At 41.7% G+C, this 13,624-nt stretch overlaps 2 protein-coding genes across 2 annotated transcripts; both read right to left on the bottom strand.

Annotated features, from left to right (window-relative positions):
- On the bottom strand, window positions 1-6,746 carry fech (ferrochelatase). The gene is made up of 11 exons (XM_076164317.1): window positions 6,554-6,746; window positions 5,364-5,454; window positions 4,799-4,918; window positions 4,514-4,662; window positions 3,710-3,844; window positions 3,364-3,470; window positions 2,717-2,815; window positions 2,526-2,633; window positions 2,157-2,321; window positions 1,254-1,313; window positions 1-566 (listed from the first exon to the last, which is right to left on the bottom strand). The coding sequence occupies exons 1-11, from the start codon at window positions 6,591-6,593 to the stop codon at window positions 429-431; spliced, it is 1,212 nt and encodes a 403-aa protein (XP_076020432.1). The 5' UTR covers window positions 6,594-6,746; the 3' UTR covers window positions 1-428.
- Window positions 6,747-7,834: 1,088 nt separating this feature from the next.
- Window positions 7,835-12,941, bottom strand: nars1 (asparaginyl-tRNA synthetase 1). The gene is made up of 15 exons (XM_076164198.1): window positions 12,765-12,941; window positions 11,803-11,885; window positions 11,629-11,694; window positions 11,447-11,539; window positions 11,220-11,309; window positions 11,016-11,094; window positions 10,840-10,910; window positions 10,441-10,527; window positions 9,775-9,996; window positions 9,472-9,671; window positions 9,229-9,364; window positions 8,853-8,966; window positions 8,546-8,677; window positions 8,281-8,412; window positions 7,835-8,121 (listed from the first exon to the last, which is right to left on the bottom strand). The coding sequence occupies exons 1-15, from the start codon at window positions 12,805-12,807 to the stop codon at window positions 7,990-7,992; spliced, it is 1,680 nt and encodes a 559-aa protein (XP_076020313.1). The 5' UTR covers window positions 12,808-12,941; the 3' UTR covers window positions 7,835-7,989.
- Between the last annotated feature and the right edge of the window lie 683 nt (window positions 12,942-13,624).

The raw sequence follows: 13,624 nt of genomic DNA, 5'->3' as shown, positions 1-13,624 counted from the left end.
AAGTAAAATAAAACATCTCATTCCTAACTTATTGACCAATAGCAGGTGGTTTTTCATATTTGACTTACAGCTTAAGCTTAAACTGGTCCAGGCAGAAATCACTCCTATTAAGTCTCAATCTCTTTATGCTTGTGTTTGAAGGGCACAGGCTCTGCTACTTATTAATATATTTCTAAAAAGAATAATTGGCTACAGCATGTTATTTTGGAAGAGTCAGTTCATTGATATAATAAAAAAAAGAAAAACGATAAAGGTTTGAGTAGTGGCTGGAATGAGGTCGGTTAAACGCCTCCTGACGGACACCAGAGACAAAACAGACACCGACACAAACAAACTTATAAATATGATTCATCCCACTTTCTCTTGTGCGTTATAATCAAGTTTAAGTGACAGCGGACGACAAAGACTGCATTATTGTTTGTGAGCATCTATGCGAGTTTCTGGCTGGAGAAGAAGGCCTTGGTCTGTCCGCATGTGGGGTTGGTGCACAGCGGGCAGCGGAGAGTCAGCTGGCGGGAACAGGGCTCGTTTGACCTCAGGTGAGACTGAACCAGGTCTGCAAGAGCCTGTAAGGGGTGAACCACATTCAGAGAGAGGGGGGGTGTCAATCACAACTTACTGCTATTGCTACTGTAATTTGTAACTCTGGTGATTTATGATCTTTCTTCTTTTACCAGCTACAGAGAAACTACAACCACGGCCCGGAAAGCATCCTTCAGTAACTACCGAGGAATCGTCCTCTAGGTATTGATTCACATGCACACTCAACTGTGTGAGTGTGGCAGGTTTGACCAACCAGTTCACTTCTACTGGAGTCAGTTATAAAGCGTTCAATCGATCTGCCCCCTGCCTGGAACTAGTACGAGGGGAAACTGAAGGAAAGAAGGAAGCAAGAGGGAGAGGGGAGGATGGGGGAATCCATTAATTGACCTCCTCCTTCTCCTCCCGGAGTTTACTTTCTTCACAGACACGTTCATCCGTCTATTAGAAATCTGACTGTTTTCCTTCCTTTCTTTCTTATAGACACATTTTCCTTCTTCCTCCATCGTTATTTCTGTTCTACTAATTCATCCTTCTGTCTTTAGCTCCCTGTTGTTTTTACATTATGAATTGTTTGACAACATTTCATTTTGCTGCTTAATTTGCTACTTTTCTGTTATTCATTCAAGGGTTGACTAATAAATATGGAGGTGTGTGTGTGTGTGTGTGTGTGTGTGTGTGTGTGTGTGTGTCTGTGTCACAGCGAAACCTACCTTCATAAATAGAGGGTTCCCATTTAACGACTCTGCTCTCCTGATGTTCTCCACCCCACACTAAAGACAAAAAGAAAGAGACACACAGCAGGAACCGTATTAAGTCACATTATAAGTGAGCAGAGGAAAGCTTAATTATCCAAATGGTGACAATAATAATCATAAAAAGATAATTTTAAACCGACATACTGGCTAGACATGATACATTATAATATATACAGGTGCAGCTCAATGAATTAGAATATTATGGAAAAGTTCATTTATTTCAGTAATGCAATTCAAAAAGTGAAACTCTCATATATTATAGATTCATTACAGACAAAGTGAAATATTTCAAGCCTTTATTTGTCTTAATTTTGACAATTATGGCTTACAGAACAAAAAATTTGAATATTGTGGAAAGTTCAATATTGTAGCCTCACAGTGTCTCACTCTAATCAGCTCATTAACTCAAATCACCTGCTGAGGTTTCCTGAGCCTTGAGTTGTCTCTCAGTCTGGTTCAGGGGGAGGACGACCATAATCTAATTTATTGAGCTGCACCTGTATATATTATATCATATATGATATTTGCTATTTGCTTGCCAACATGAGTAGGATTGCAACTCCATTCATAAAGGTTATCTTTCCTTATTAACTAGCACACAACGTTTTCTTGCAACATGTCAGCGGTGATGATCATTTCAATACAAAACCTATCAAATGTCCAAATTCTTTCAGACTAATTATGAACTTTCTTGCTATATAAAATTGCATCTTTGTAGATCGTATCTAGACATATTAAGTTCATTGGATCATTTTCACATTTGTTGCACGGTTAAAAAAACACTCATTGGCCTCTGTTTACTCCAAATCTCACTCCAAACTGTACAGATTGTGCGGACAGAGAGTGTTTCCTTCTCACCTCCTCCCCCAGCACTTGTCCGTACTCGATGTCCAGCTCGTGTAGTGTCTCTATGTGGTCGGACGTGAAGGCGATGGGCACCAGCAGGAGGTTCTTCTTCCCTCGTTCGCACAGACCTCTGATCACGTCATCAGTCTGGGGGCCGAGCCACGACATGGGGCCCACCTGAGGGAGACAATCATAGAAGATGAAAAGAGCTACATTTCATTCTGCTGAGAAATCAAAACAATCCAGAGCAGAAATGTCCCGGTGCAACATCACCGCCTCACCGCACTGCTGCCTCTTAAACAAAGTGACATTTTGGATTTAGAAACTGAACCACAACAACAAATGCTTTTGTTGGCTGTGTGCGTGTGTGTGTGCACTGACCTTCGACTGCCACACCAATCTGTATGGGTTACAGTGTCCCAATCTTTCCATCACTCTCTGAACTGTAGCTCCAACTTCCTGAGGATATGGGTCACCCCTATTCACAACCTACACACACACACACACACAGTATATCAAAAACAAATATCTATAACTGCACAAGAGAATATGTTAAGTACTACAGGACTTACAGCCATAGGAAGTGAATGTGCTGAGAAGAGAATGACAACGTCGTTTCGTTTGTCTTCTGGAAACTTCAGCAGCTCGTTTCTGACATGATCTGCAAAACACTGAACACACACACACCAATGATCCAGACTGGGTATGTGCTTTCTTGAACATTGATGTCATTTGCTGCATCTTTTATAATTATGAAACCTTTTCTTAAATTTGTTTCTTCTGAATCAGAATTTTTGAATGTGGATTAATGAGTTAGGAGGATTTAATCGTCTGATGATTGGGTTCTTCAAACATTTATTGAAGTTGCTATTACAGCAACACATCCTGAACTCAAACCTGCTTGGGGAGCGGATTTATTCAATCCAATTAGGGTCGGATCAAAGCGTGAAAAAAAACACTCCCACTCTGATTCAAAGAGAACAACTAACTAACATTGGTACAATAATGATAAGTGATAATAATTCAGAGGGGAATAGTGACAACAGAAAGGATCACCACCACCAAAGACCATCATTTAACACATAATAAACATAATAAACTACTGTTAACCCTTCCTAACCCCTGATGAATAGTATTACTGTCAAATTTTTGACTTGCTGACTTAGTAAAGGAGGTTCAGTTTTACAGTTAAGCATGTTTATCTGTGTGTGCTGCTAACCTCCACCAGTAGAGGGTGTGTGGGCCAACGGTCGATGACACTCCAGGGCATTTTGGGCCTCTCCTTTCTGTCACTATAGTAACGGTATATGGCATTCAAACTGCTTCCTGTTCCCAAAAAAAAAACAAATATTAAAAACATAAACAGATCCATGATGACAAAAATCTCAATGAGAAGAAGCTTTACTGCGGGGCTGGAAGTGTTGGCACCTTACTGTTGGATATGCAGTGACCACTTCATTTTGAATGAAAAGCCACAATCAGTGGAGTCCCTCAGGGCACAGAACATTGAGGTGAACTGTGCCATGTGGAACGTCAACCATGCTAGTAAGTTGTGTGAACTTTACCTGTGGTGGAGCAGCTGTACTGTGGATACTGTGTGAACGCCACAGCTCTCTCCACTTCGTCTTTCTCCATCTCCTCTATCGCCTCTTCTGTCAGAGGGTGAACGTACCGAAAACCTATATAGAACTTATGGGGAGCTGAAGAGAGAGAAGAGAGGGTAGAAATCTAAACGATTCTATTCTATAAAACAAACAATTACTTTTTGCTGTCCACACTGGAATGAACATGCCAATGAACACACTTCCTAAAACACCACACACACATTGTCTTTCATAACAGTCTGTGGTCCTATGATAGCTCCCCAAAGCCAGTGACTTGTTGTGTTACTAGTGAGGGGCCAGAGGTACAAAGACGTACAAAAGTTTTGCCTGCACAAAGAATGCGAAATCTCTTTGTGTTGAGACATACAGTGAAGGTTCTGTGAAGTCTTTTAGTGTTTACGTTCCAAGCAGCTGTCATCGCCTTTTCTTTCTGTATAGTCATGGTAGTATGAATGGTGTAACAGTAGTGGTGTTTTTTCTGTTTCTATCAGTTTCCAAGCTGTTCTCTGTTTGTTGTTATCAGCGATGTGTACTGCAGACACTCCTTCAACGAGTCTCTATCTGCTTCTAACAACTCCACCCTTCTGGTAACAGCAGGTTCAGCCCATGTACATGCTGATGAACTTAAAAAACCGAGTTCACTTCAAAACAGTGTTTAAGTGCCAAAGTCAGACTTGAGTCAGAAATTTGAGGACTTGAGACTCACTTGACTAATTGACATCATTGTAATTCCAGGTAATCATATTTGCCAAGTGTTGATCTCACCTGTTTCAGGACTCATCTGGTCCAGCAGCTTCACCATGCCTTCTCCCTGCATGGAGGTCCAGTGTTTGATGGGCGAGCCCCCCCCTATCTTGCTGTACTGCTCCTGGATCTTAGGTGTACGACGCTTGGCAATCAATGGGCCGAGCTTACTGTTGATGACAGAGTCGTCGCAGAGTTACAGCAAGCACACCCTCCATTTTTGCACTGTATGAAATTGATAGTTTCTCCTGTTGGAGCCAAATTGACACAAATATTTTTAAAATGAAATGAGTGTTTGCTGCGTACTTCTGCACAGGAAGTTTCATCAGGTCTGTGTCCAAGAACAGACGCAACAGGAAGTCGTGAACGTCCCCAAGTTTTGCGGGGCCTCCCATGTTCAGCATCAGGATGCCAGTTTTAGGTTTCCTATAGACAAAGGGGATAGATCAGCAAAAAACATCAATCAATGGATAATGGATCAATTAATTGAATCAATGGAGGGTTTCGTCATTTTATATCTTTAACCCGTTTTTTGTATCCTTTAATAAATTTTATTTTGATTATAAATGTATACATATGTTAGACTTAATGTGAATATTCATGCTAGGTTATTTATTTTGTGGTAAATGCCTTATTTTGCTATACACAATAAGATATATATATAAGATTATAACAGTTTTTCATTTGTTGGGAGTAAATGTTTGGTACTATTTCATGTATATTGTATGCTGACCAACTGTATGTGTGTATTGTGTAAATAGGTTTCCTGCTTCCTGGTGGTTGGTTGAGGAAGGAGGAAACGTGGCTCCTATACTGTGTTTCAAAGGTTTCAGAACAAAAAGAAAGTGTGTATTGTGTTAGTTTGTGTTACCTGTTCTCCTGGGTATCTGGGGCTGTGGTCTGAGCTAAAGCCGCAGCAGTAGATTGTCTCCTCACACTCAGACAGACACTGCTCCGAGTGACTGAGGAGAAAAAACGGTGAATTACTTCATCATCTACTTGTTAACCATCCATCTGACCCATATATTATCTGTTTATTAATTCAATAAACAACCACTACGTGAGCATGTTCACTGTCTTTTTCTATGAAATATTATTGAGTTTAATTACTTTAGTGATTTTAACTGGTATTTAAAGAAAACAAGCAATGGAGAAATTAGAGTTCAGCAATTTGATGATGGGGATTTCTGATTTTTCCAAAATGCTTAATCAAAAACCTAAATATCTGTAGTTATATTGGCACCTGAGATTCAACCCAAACCACCTAAAAGACAGAAAGAAGAAGCTCGATGGATCATGAACTTTTTTTTCTGTGTTAGTTAAGAGTTTAAATCCATAAATCATCTGTAAATGTGTAGTTTGAGTTGTAGTACACTGAATCGCCACCAAGAGGCTGTGTAATTACGCAAGTTCGCGGTACGGGAATTGTGCAATTTCGTGTAAATTCTGACGTTACTAATTACTTTAAGCATTAATAAGAATCATTGGGCATTAACGTTCCGCAGCCTATTCCAAAAGGCGAGTTTTAGAAAATGACGAAGGATTAATATTAAATGGTAAACCTAAGGAACCGACTACCTGCGTCAAATCACCGAAAGAAATGCCGACAGCGCATCGGAAATGCTACTTTGATCTGCAAAATAAGACACAGAATTTCTCACCTCAGAAAACGTTTTGACTTAAACGACAACCAATCGAAAGTGATTTAAAAAAGGGACACTGTTTAAGTGGCTTTGATTAACACTCTACTTTACTAATGTAAATAGCTGTGAAATAATTCAAATGCTTCGAAATACGCTACAATGTTAAAGGAGCGATTTAAAATGATCTCACCGGAAGTCCACTTTGCGCGTTCTGGATACCTCAACACGAATGGCAACATTAATGTCAAAGTCAGCCGCACGTTTTTCTTAACACAGCCCAACTTATAGCTGATAACAGACTGACGACACAAGTGTAAGACAGAGTTTATTCTGCCACATCGAATGCTGACTCAAAATCCTAAATATTACGCTTTTCTGGATTCTGCTAATGCGGCTACATTAGCTCAGAAACACTTACTGTGGACTAGGCGGCACGCTCTGCCTAGGACGGACACCATGTTGGCTTCCTCTTACACGTCCGATATAGTCGTTTTTCCCGTGGAGATGGAGGCCGGTAGCTCCCTGAGAGGCAGCGTTTCACCTCGCTGTGTTGCTGTGAGAGTCACTGGCTACGCCGGGGTGTCAGCTAAAGTGGCTTGAGCTCCGCCCAATGTCAGGGCTAGCACGATCAAGTTGGTGTCCAGAAAGTCTTACTTCCGTTTTGGCATTGCGACGCAACGATGTCGAGAATATTAGTTTGTGGGAAATAAAAAATATATTTTGCCTGTCATAACATTCATTCAGTCATTTTGACTTCATTTCTGTGTCAAATTTGAAAATCACAATGGAAAAATATTTTCGATCGCCCCTCAAAAAGGAAACACCAAGCAATTTGTAGGTGGACATTGGATACTTTATTGCTACGATAAAGGTATTTCATTGTGTGTCAGTGTTTAGTCAGAGTTCACCTGAACCCAACCCTGTCAATCATTGAGTAACAAAACATTTCTAGCCATTTCAAGGTCCAAAGATGACTTTAACTTTGAAATTCTCCAAAATGTTAGAAAAAATACTCACTTTTGTTCAGTGTGTAGTTATACAGTTGCCCTGACCACAACCATGTCAGTTATTGTGAGTAATTATTTGGTCACTTTATTTTGAAAAACGGACAGTAATTTGTGTATGCCTACGCTAACTTCGTAAAGCTCCGTTTCAACATATTTACCGTAAAGGCGAGAATACGCGTGTAAGTGCGGCTGATCTGATAGCGGAGTTTCAGATGAAGGCTGGCTTGAGTTATAAATTGGCTGATTTATCTGCGATTGCTGCGACAAGTTTTAATGTTTTTTTTTTGGTTGTTTCATGCTGTAGTTTTTATTATATAATGTGAATTCTGTCTGTAGGACGTCAAATCCGTACAGTACAGACACACAAGCGTGTGTGACTGAATATCTGACAATGTTTTATCATTTCAAAGTCCAAATAAAAATGAATAAAACAAAAACGACATTTAATTTTTTTTACCTAAAACAAAAATAAAACGTAAAAAAACAGACCGATTCAGAAATATAAAAACAAAAAAAAATTAATTATATTGTTATATTTTAGTGTATTCATAAATTGTTTTGCTTTTTTGAAACAACAAAGATGGTACAGGAACATGGTTCTTCCTTCATGTAAAACTCAATGTGGACACAATACACAATACAAACAACTTGCTTGTTTTATGGCGAAGCAAAGAAAAACACTGATACAACCGTCTACTTTCATTCCATTTTACTGAAGCAACCAGATTGGACTTGAACATGAAGTGCATGAAAATCTTGATTATTTTATATTTTTACCATAACATCAGATTTAGAGCTTACAGAGCAGCGGAACTGCCGCCACATCAACACAAAGCTGTTTGTTTGTTCAGGGTCGGCACCGCTGGATGAATCGCGGGTAAAGGCAGACGTCTCGGATGTGATGTCTGTTCAGCAGCCAGGTGAGGAAGCGCTCCAGACCCAGACCGTAACCGCCATGAGGACACGAGCCAAACTTCCTCTGAAACACAGAAACACACATGCATCTTTATGTGTTTTTACATTATAATTGTGTCAAACATGACCACTGTGTACTTGCAATTTCAGGAATGGTGCTCATTACAGCTTCAGACAAACACACGCCGCTCTCCTATTATAGTAGTAAGAAAATGAGTGTTACCTGGTCAGTGTACCAGTAATAAGGTGTTGGGTCGATTCCTTCTCTCTTGTAACCTTCTAGCAGCTCTTCGGCGTCCCAAATACGCATCGAGCCTCCAACAATCTCACCAACGTTTGGCATCAACACATCCACCTGCAGAAGAGGGAGACGGATGACAGAGAGGGAGATGAACAGGGGGGACGGAAAGCGACACGAGTCAGAAGAGTGAAGACCAACAGTGAGACAAACACTAAGACTCAGCCAACTTGTTTTGTGTTTTTCATACCGACTCGGTGAGGCGTTGGTCCTCAGGACAGCGCTGCATGTAGAAAGATTTGATCTCTGCCGGGAAGCGACACAACAGGATTGTCTCATTGAAGGCATCTGTCATCAACCTCTCTGGAGCCTCGGGGATGTCCTGAGAGACAGACAGAGAGGGAGAGAGGGAGGGAAAAGTCAAAGAGGGGGAGAGCCATGGTGACAGAGAGACAGACAGATTTACATGAAAATATCAGAATGTTGTCGTTTTTCTTTCTTCCCAATTCAAGCTTGGTTCTCTTGGACAGAAATGTGTAGAGATAAATTCATCGTACCTCTCCAAATTCATAGTAACTTCCATCGTCCTTCTTGATATCGTGCTCTCTGAGCCACTCGATGGCCTCAGAGTAGTTCATCCTCTTAAATGGCCTCTTGGGCGGCTGAAAGTTCTGGGACAAAACAATCACAAAATATCAGAGCAAACCAGAGCAAAGTATCTCCGAACATTCAAATATTGTGGAAAAAGTTCAATATTGTAGCCTCAGGGTGTCCCACTCTAATCAGCTCATTTACTCAAATCACCTGCTGAGGTTTCCTGAGCCTTTAATTGTCTCTCAGTCTGGTTCAGTAGGCGACACAATCATGGGGAAGACGACCAGATTCTAATTTATTAAGCTGCACCTTGTATATGAATGAACTAAATGGCCTTACGGGGTTGATGTCGTAGAGCAGCTGAGCGGCGGGGGATTTGAGCACTCGGTCGACCACGTCACACACCAGGTCCTCCAGTCTATTCAGCAGGTCATCGAATGTTATGAAGGGACACTCGGCCTCGATGTGAGTGTACCTGGACACAGTTGGTTTCCCCTTTTAATAATTCAGCATGTTATCAAGCCTTCCCTGTACTGTAAAGGCAATAAAGTGAGCAAGGCAAAGGCATGAGGGTACACTCACTCCGAGAGGTGGCGGCGGGTACGGGACTGTTCGGCCCGGTACGACTGGGCGATGCAGAATGTGTCTCCGAGCGCGGGTATGCAGGTCTCCAGATAGAGCTGGGAGGACTGCGTCAGGTAGGCCTCCTCGCCAAAGTAGTTCAGGTTAAAGAGGGTGGAGCCGCCCTCCACTTGAGTCTGCACCAGCGTGGGAGGAGTGATCTACACACAGACGAACACAAAAAGCACAACAAGGTCAGACTGCAAAATCAAACCACTGAAGTACTTGGGAGTTCGGAGGCAGATTGAGGGGGCGGGGCTTCACCTCATAGTATCCGCGGCTGAAGAGGTGGTCTCTGAAGCACTGCGTGACCGTGGATCTCACTCGTAGGATTTTGGACACGTTCTCGCCTCTGATCAGCATGTGGCGGTTGTTCAGCTGAACGTCCACGTCAGACTCTTCGTTCAGCAGGTTGTCGGCCCCGCCTGCTGGAGCTAAGCCAATCAGCTCCCAGAAGTCGCAGTGCAGCTCGTGACCACCGGGTGCCTGAAAGAAGAAAACAAATACTATTTCTAATCTTGTATTTAAATAGGGAAGGGGAAGACAGATACAACTACAAGAGGAAACTATAATGAAAGAAATATGACATAAAGACTGGATTAGATTAGTGTGTTGAATGATGAGAAGCTGGGAGACAGAGCATTCTTGTAACCGCACGTATGGATGTGCCGTCCTGAAGGAGCTGGACTACCTGTGCAACCTGATTGGGCTGCAGGTGCCGCCCCATGCTTCCAGTAGTGACAAGGAAACACTTGCACACATCTATTTTTAGATGCAAATGCAAGAGAAGCGCTCATACTCTCTTCCCTCACCTTTTTCTAAATCAAAAACAATCTCCACAATATCCCAGAACTGTATGCTCACTGTCCCGTCAAATGCTTTCTTCAATACTTGATATACAGTATGTGACATTGTGTATTAGTGCTTTACCTGTTTTCCCTCGGGAACAGGAGTGACAACCCCATACAGAGCCACGGTGCTCTCTGTGGACAACACCAGCCCGTTATAGCACTGACACTGAAAAACACACAACACAATAACATTATAAAGGAAGTACCGTCACCTATGTCACCGTACAGAGGTACTGATGACATCACCTTCTGGATCAATCTCATCTTTTCTTACTTATGCTACAATAATTGGATAGAGGTGTGTGTTTGTGTGTCTGTTTCAGTTTCTGGAAGGCCCAGAAGCTGAAAGAATGGAGGGCCAGGTCAATTTCCAGGTCACTTAAGTCTTTCTTTCTGAGATATCCTGTTGACTGACAGACAGACACAAGGGAAACAGAACCTCCATGGTTTCAAGGCAGAGGAAGGAGATTTTAGGTACCAGTTTATCAGACAGGACAGACTGCAGGAAACCAGTTCCATCTCTCAGCACGATGAACATCAGGTTCTTTCCTGTTAGGGGACAGATCAGTCAAAATATTCAGTCCTGTTCAAGCACAACATATGTTTAATTGATATGCAATTGAAATTGTTCAAAGGCTAAGGCTCCCCCCTTACCTTGCCTCCTGAGGCGATGAACCCATCCAAACACTTTGACTCTCTGCCCACGCTTCGGTTCCAGTTGATGAATTTTAACCTGCAAACACAGCATTTACACTTCAATAAGAAATCTAAAGCTCATTTTTGCTGTTTACAGTGATCAGGGGTCAGATTTTTTAACATATTTTATTGCTTTGTGAAAGGACAGATGGACACACAGACCGTTTCAGGTTCAGGCAGGCTCAGGTCCTTCTCGATGACGATCTTCTTGGCTTCTTCCAGGTTCTTTTCTCTTCTCTCATTGTCCTCAGCCTGCAGAGCAAAAAATATTCATAGACAAATACATGATGGGGTTTTGAGTGTTAAGCACAGACGAGGAGCCGGTTCAATTCCACTAGAGCACAAACTATGTGATAAATGTTGCTGTATCATCAAAGTAACACACATACCTCCTTCTTGTCTTTGGCATCACTCTTAATCTGCTCACGATTAAAGGCCTTTTTCGTATTCTTCATCTGCGTCTTGGAGATCACTGCCCAACGCTGAGTGGAGGAATCCAGAGGAAAATCAGGGCTAAAATTTGAATAGTGTGCGCTTGGCTTCCGAGTAAATATCTGCTATAGGTCTTTACCTCGCCTTCCTTCTGAGAGTCCACATAAATGGTTGGGAAAGGCTCCTTCCCAGCAGATGTCAGAGCCTGAGGAAACCATATTGGTTTTTTATTATAATTAAGTAATCCTCAACTCTTCAAAATTGGTCTTTATAACATAAACATGTAAGACAGAAAACAGTGGTGACTGCTCACCCTGAGAGGAGTTTTGAAGGGTTTCTGCTCCGTCCCATCTCCATCCTGGTCACTGCCACCTTTATCCGACACATACAGCTCACCTGGAAACAGAAGAGTGATTGGATTAAATTGGAATGTTGGGAATAAAACATTAATAATTAGGAAGTAGTAGTTTTAGTAAACGGAATGCAAAACTATGACAGACAATAAGACCACACTGGTTATGTTGAATCTGGTGCTGTAAACAGATCATAAACAGGTAAATGCTCCTGGACCATGGACAGCTACAGCCCACGCACAATTAAAGTGGATGAAACCCACACATGGAAGACATCCCCGTGTAAATGGGGCTTAAAAAGTTTAGTTTCTGTTTGGTTTGGCTCACTATCCCTCACCCAATCCCATAAGTATGACGTTGAGTATACAGTATGACGTCACTAGTCCAAATTTGGCCAAGACAAAGATTAAATAATATGCGACTGTACTAAAGTAAACACGTCATGGAACCCGCGATATACATTACGCAATACACGTCGTACATGGTGACCAAATGCAAATAACCACTAGCATATACATAAGCATTAGACCAATCATTAGTTCCCATGTAATGTATGTGGAAAATCTGAATTAAGAGTTTTGGAAGAAGAATGATATGAGGTTTGGGTATAACGCGAAGCCTCGTGGGTGCTGCTGTTTGGTTGTTAGACGGACGTAAACTGTATGGGTGGCTATGTATTAGCCTCCTGTTAGCCATCGTTTATCTGGATTACTGAATTCAATTCATCCACTTGGAATCAGTGTAGAATTAGAATATCGCTACATATATCACATATATCACCCAATCACACACACCACACGATAGTATACAGCAGTGCTACACGCCGGCTGCTGGCAGACTAGCATTAGCCAGCATAGCTATCTCGAAACGAAACTGGTGCAATGTTGAAGCACACGTCTGTTAGCTTTAGCTGCTTTCTTACCCAGTGAGACTTGCTCCACAATGTTCGTCGCCTCTGTCGCCATACCCGCTCAGCTATGACAGCCAGGGGAAGAAGGTAACGTTAATAAATGTGTAAGGATAGTGTGAGACCCTTCGGCGGCTCCTGTCGGTGGACAACCTCTACGTAGCAATATTGCGTCAGATAGCTGTCACTGACACGGGGGCGGTGCTAAGAGTTAGGAACACGCAACTTCACGTCAGCTAGTCTGCAACAGTGTGCTGCTGAGGCTGCGGTGTCCAGCAGGTGAAGTTGCTAAAAGTTGCTAAATTACGTTGATTACGTGAGTTAAACGTTGACGTCATTATGTTATGACTTAGTACTGTGTCATTACATAAGTTACACAATGACATTACATCATATTTTTTGCCATCTCTGCAAAAATATGATTTGAAATGTGTTAATTCTATCTTATCTTTTCACATATTTTAATTGTAAACGTAACATGAACACATCACATTGTTTTATGATCAGATATGTTTATGTTTTAACACATCATCTTGCTACCTTGTAAAGTTTGGCGTTCCACAGGGTTCTGTATTGGGCCCAATTGCTTTTCAATTTATATGCTCCCTCTTGGACACATAATTTGGCATATTGGCATAGATTTTGGCATAGATATGCGGACGGCGTTTCCATAAATCCCAACAATCACTCTGGGATCTCCAACCTGGAATCCTGCCTTCTAGTCGTTAGAGGCTGGATGACAAATAATGTTCTGCTTCTTAATGTAATGTAAAACTGAAATGTTGATTTTCGGGCCAAAGACGCAGAGATGTAAATTTCAGAACCTCCTAGTTAACTTTAACGGCGGTCCTCTGATGCTCCACACTTTGATAACT

Source organism: Genypterus blacodes, unplaced genomic scaffold (genome assembly GCF_046128005.1).
Source record: "Genypterus blacodes isolate CSIRO-AG114 ecotype Tasmania unplaced genomic scaffold, CSIRO-AGI_Gbla_v1 ptg000133l_1, whole genome shotgun sequence".
NCBI lineage: Eukaryota > Metazoa > Chordata > Actinopteri > Ophidiiformes > Ophidiidae > Genypterus > Genypterus blacodes.
This window is presented reverse-complemented; position numbering and strand designations above follow the sequence as displayed.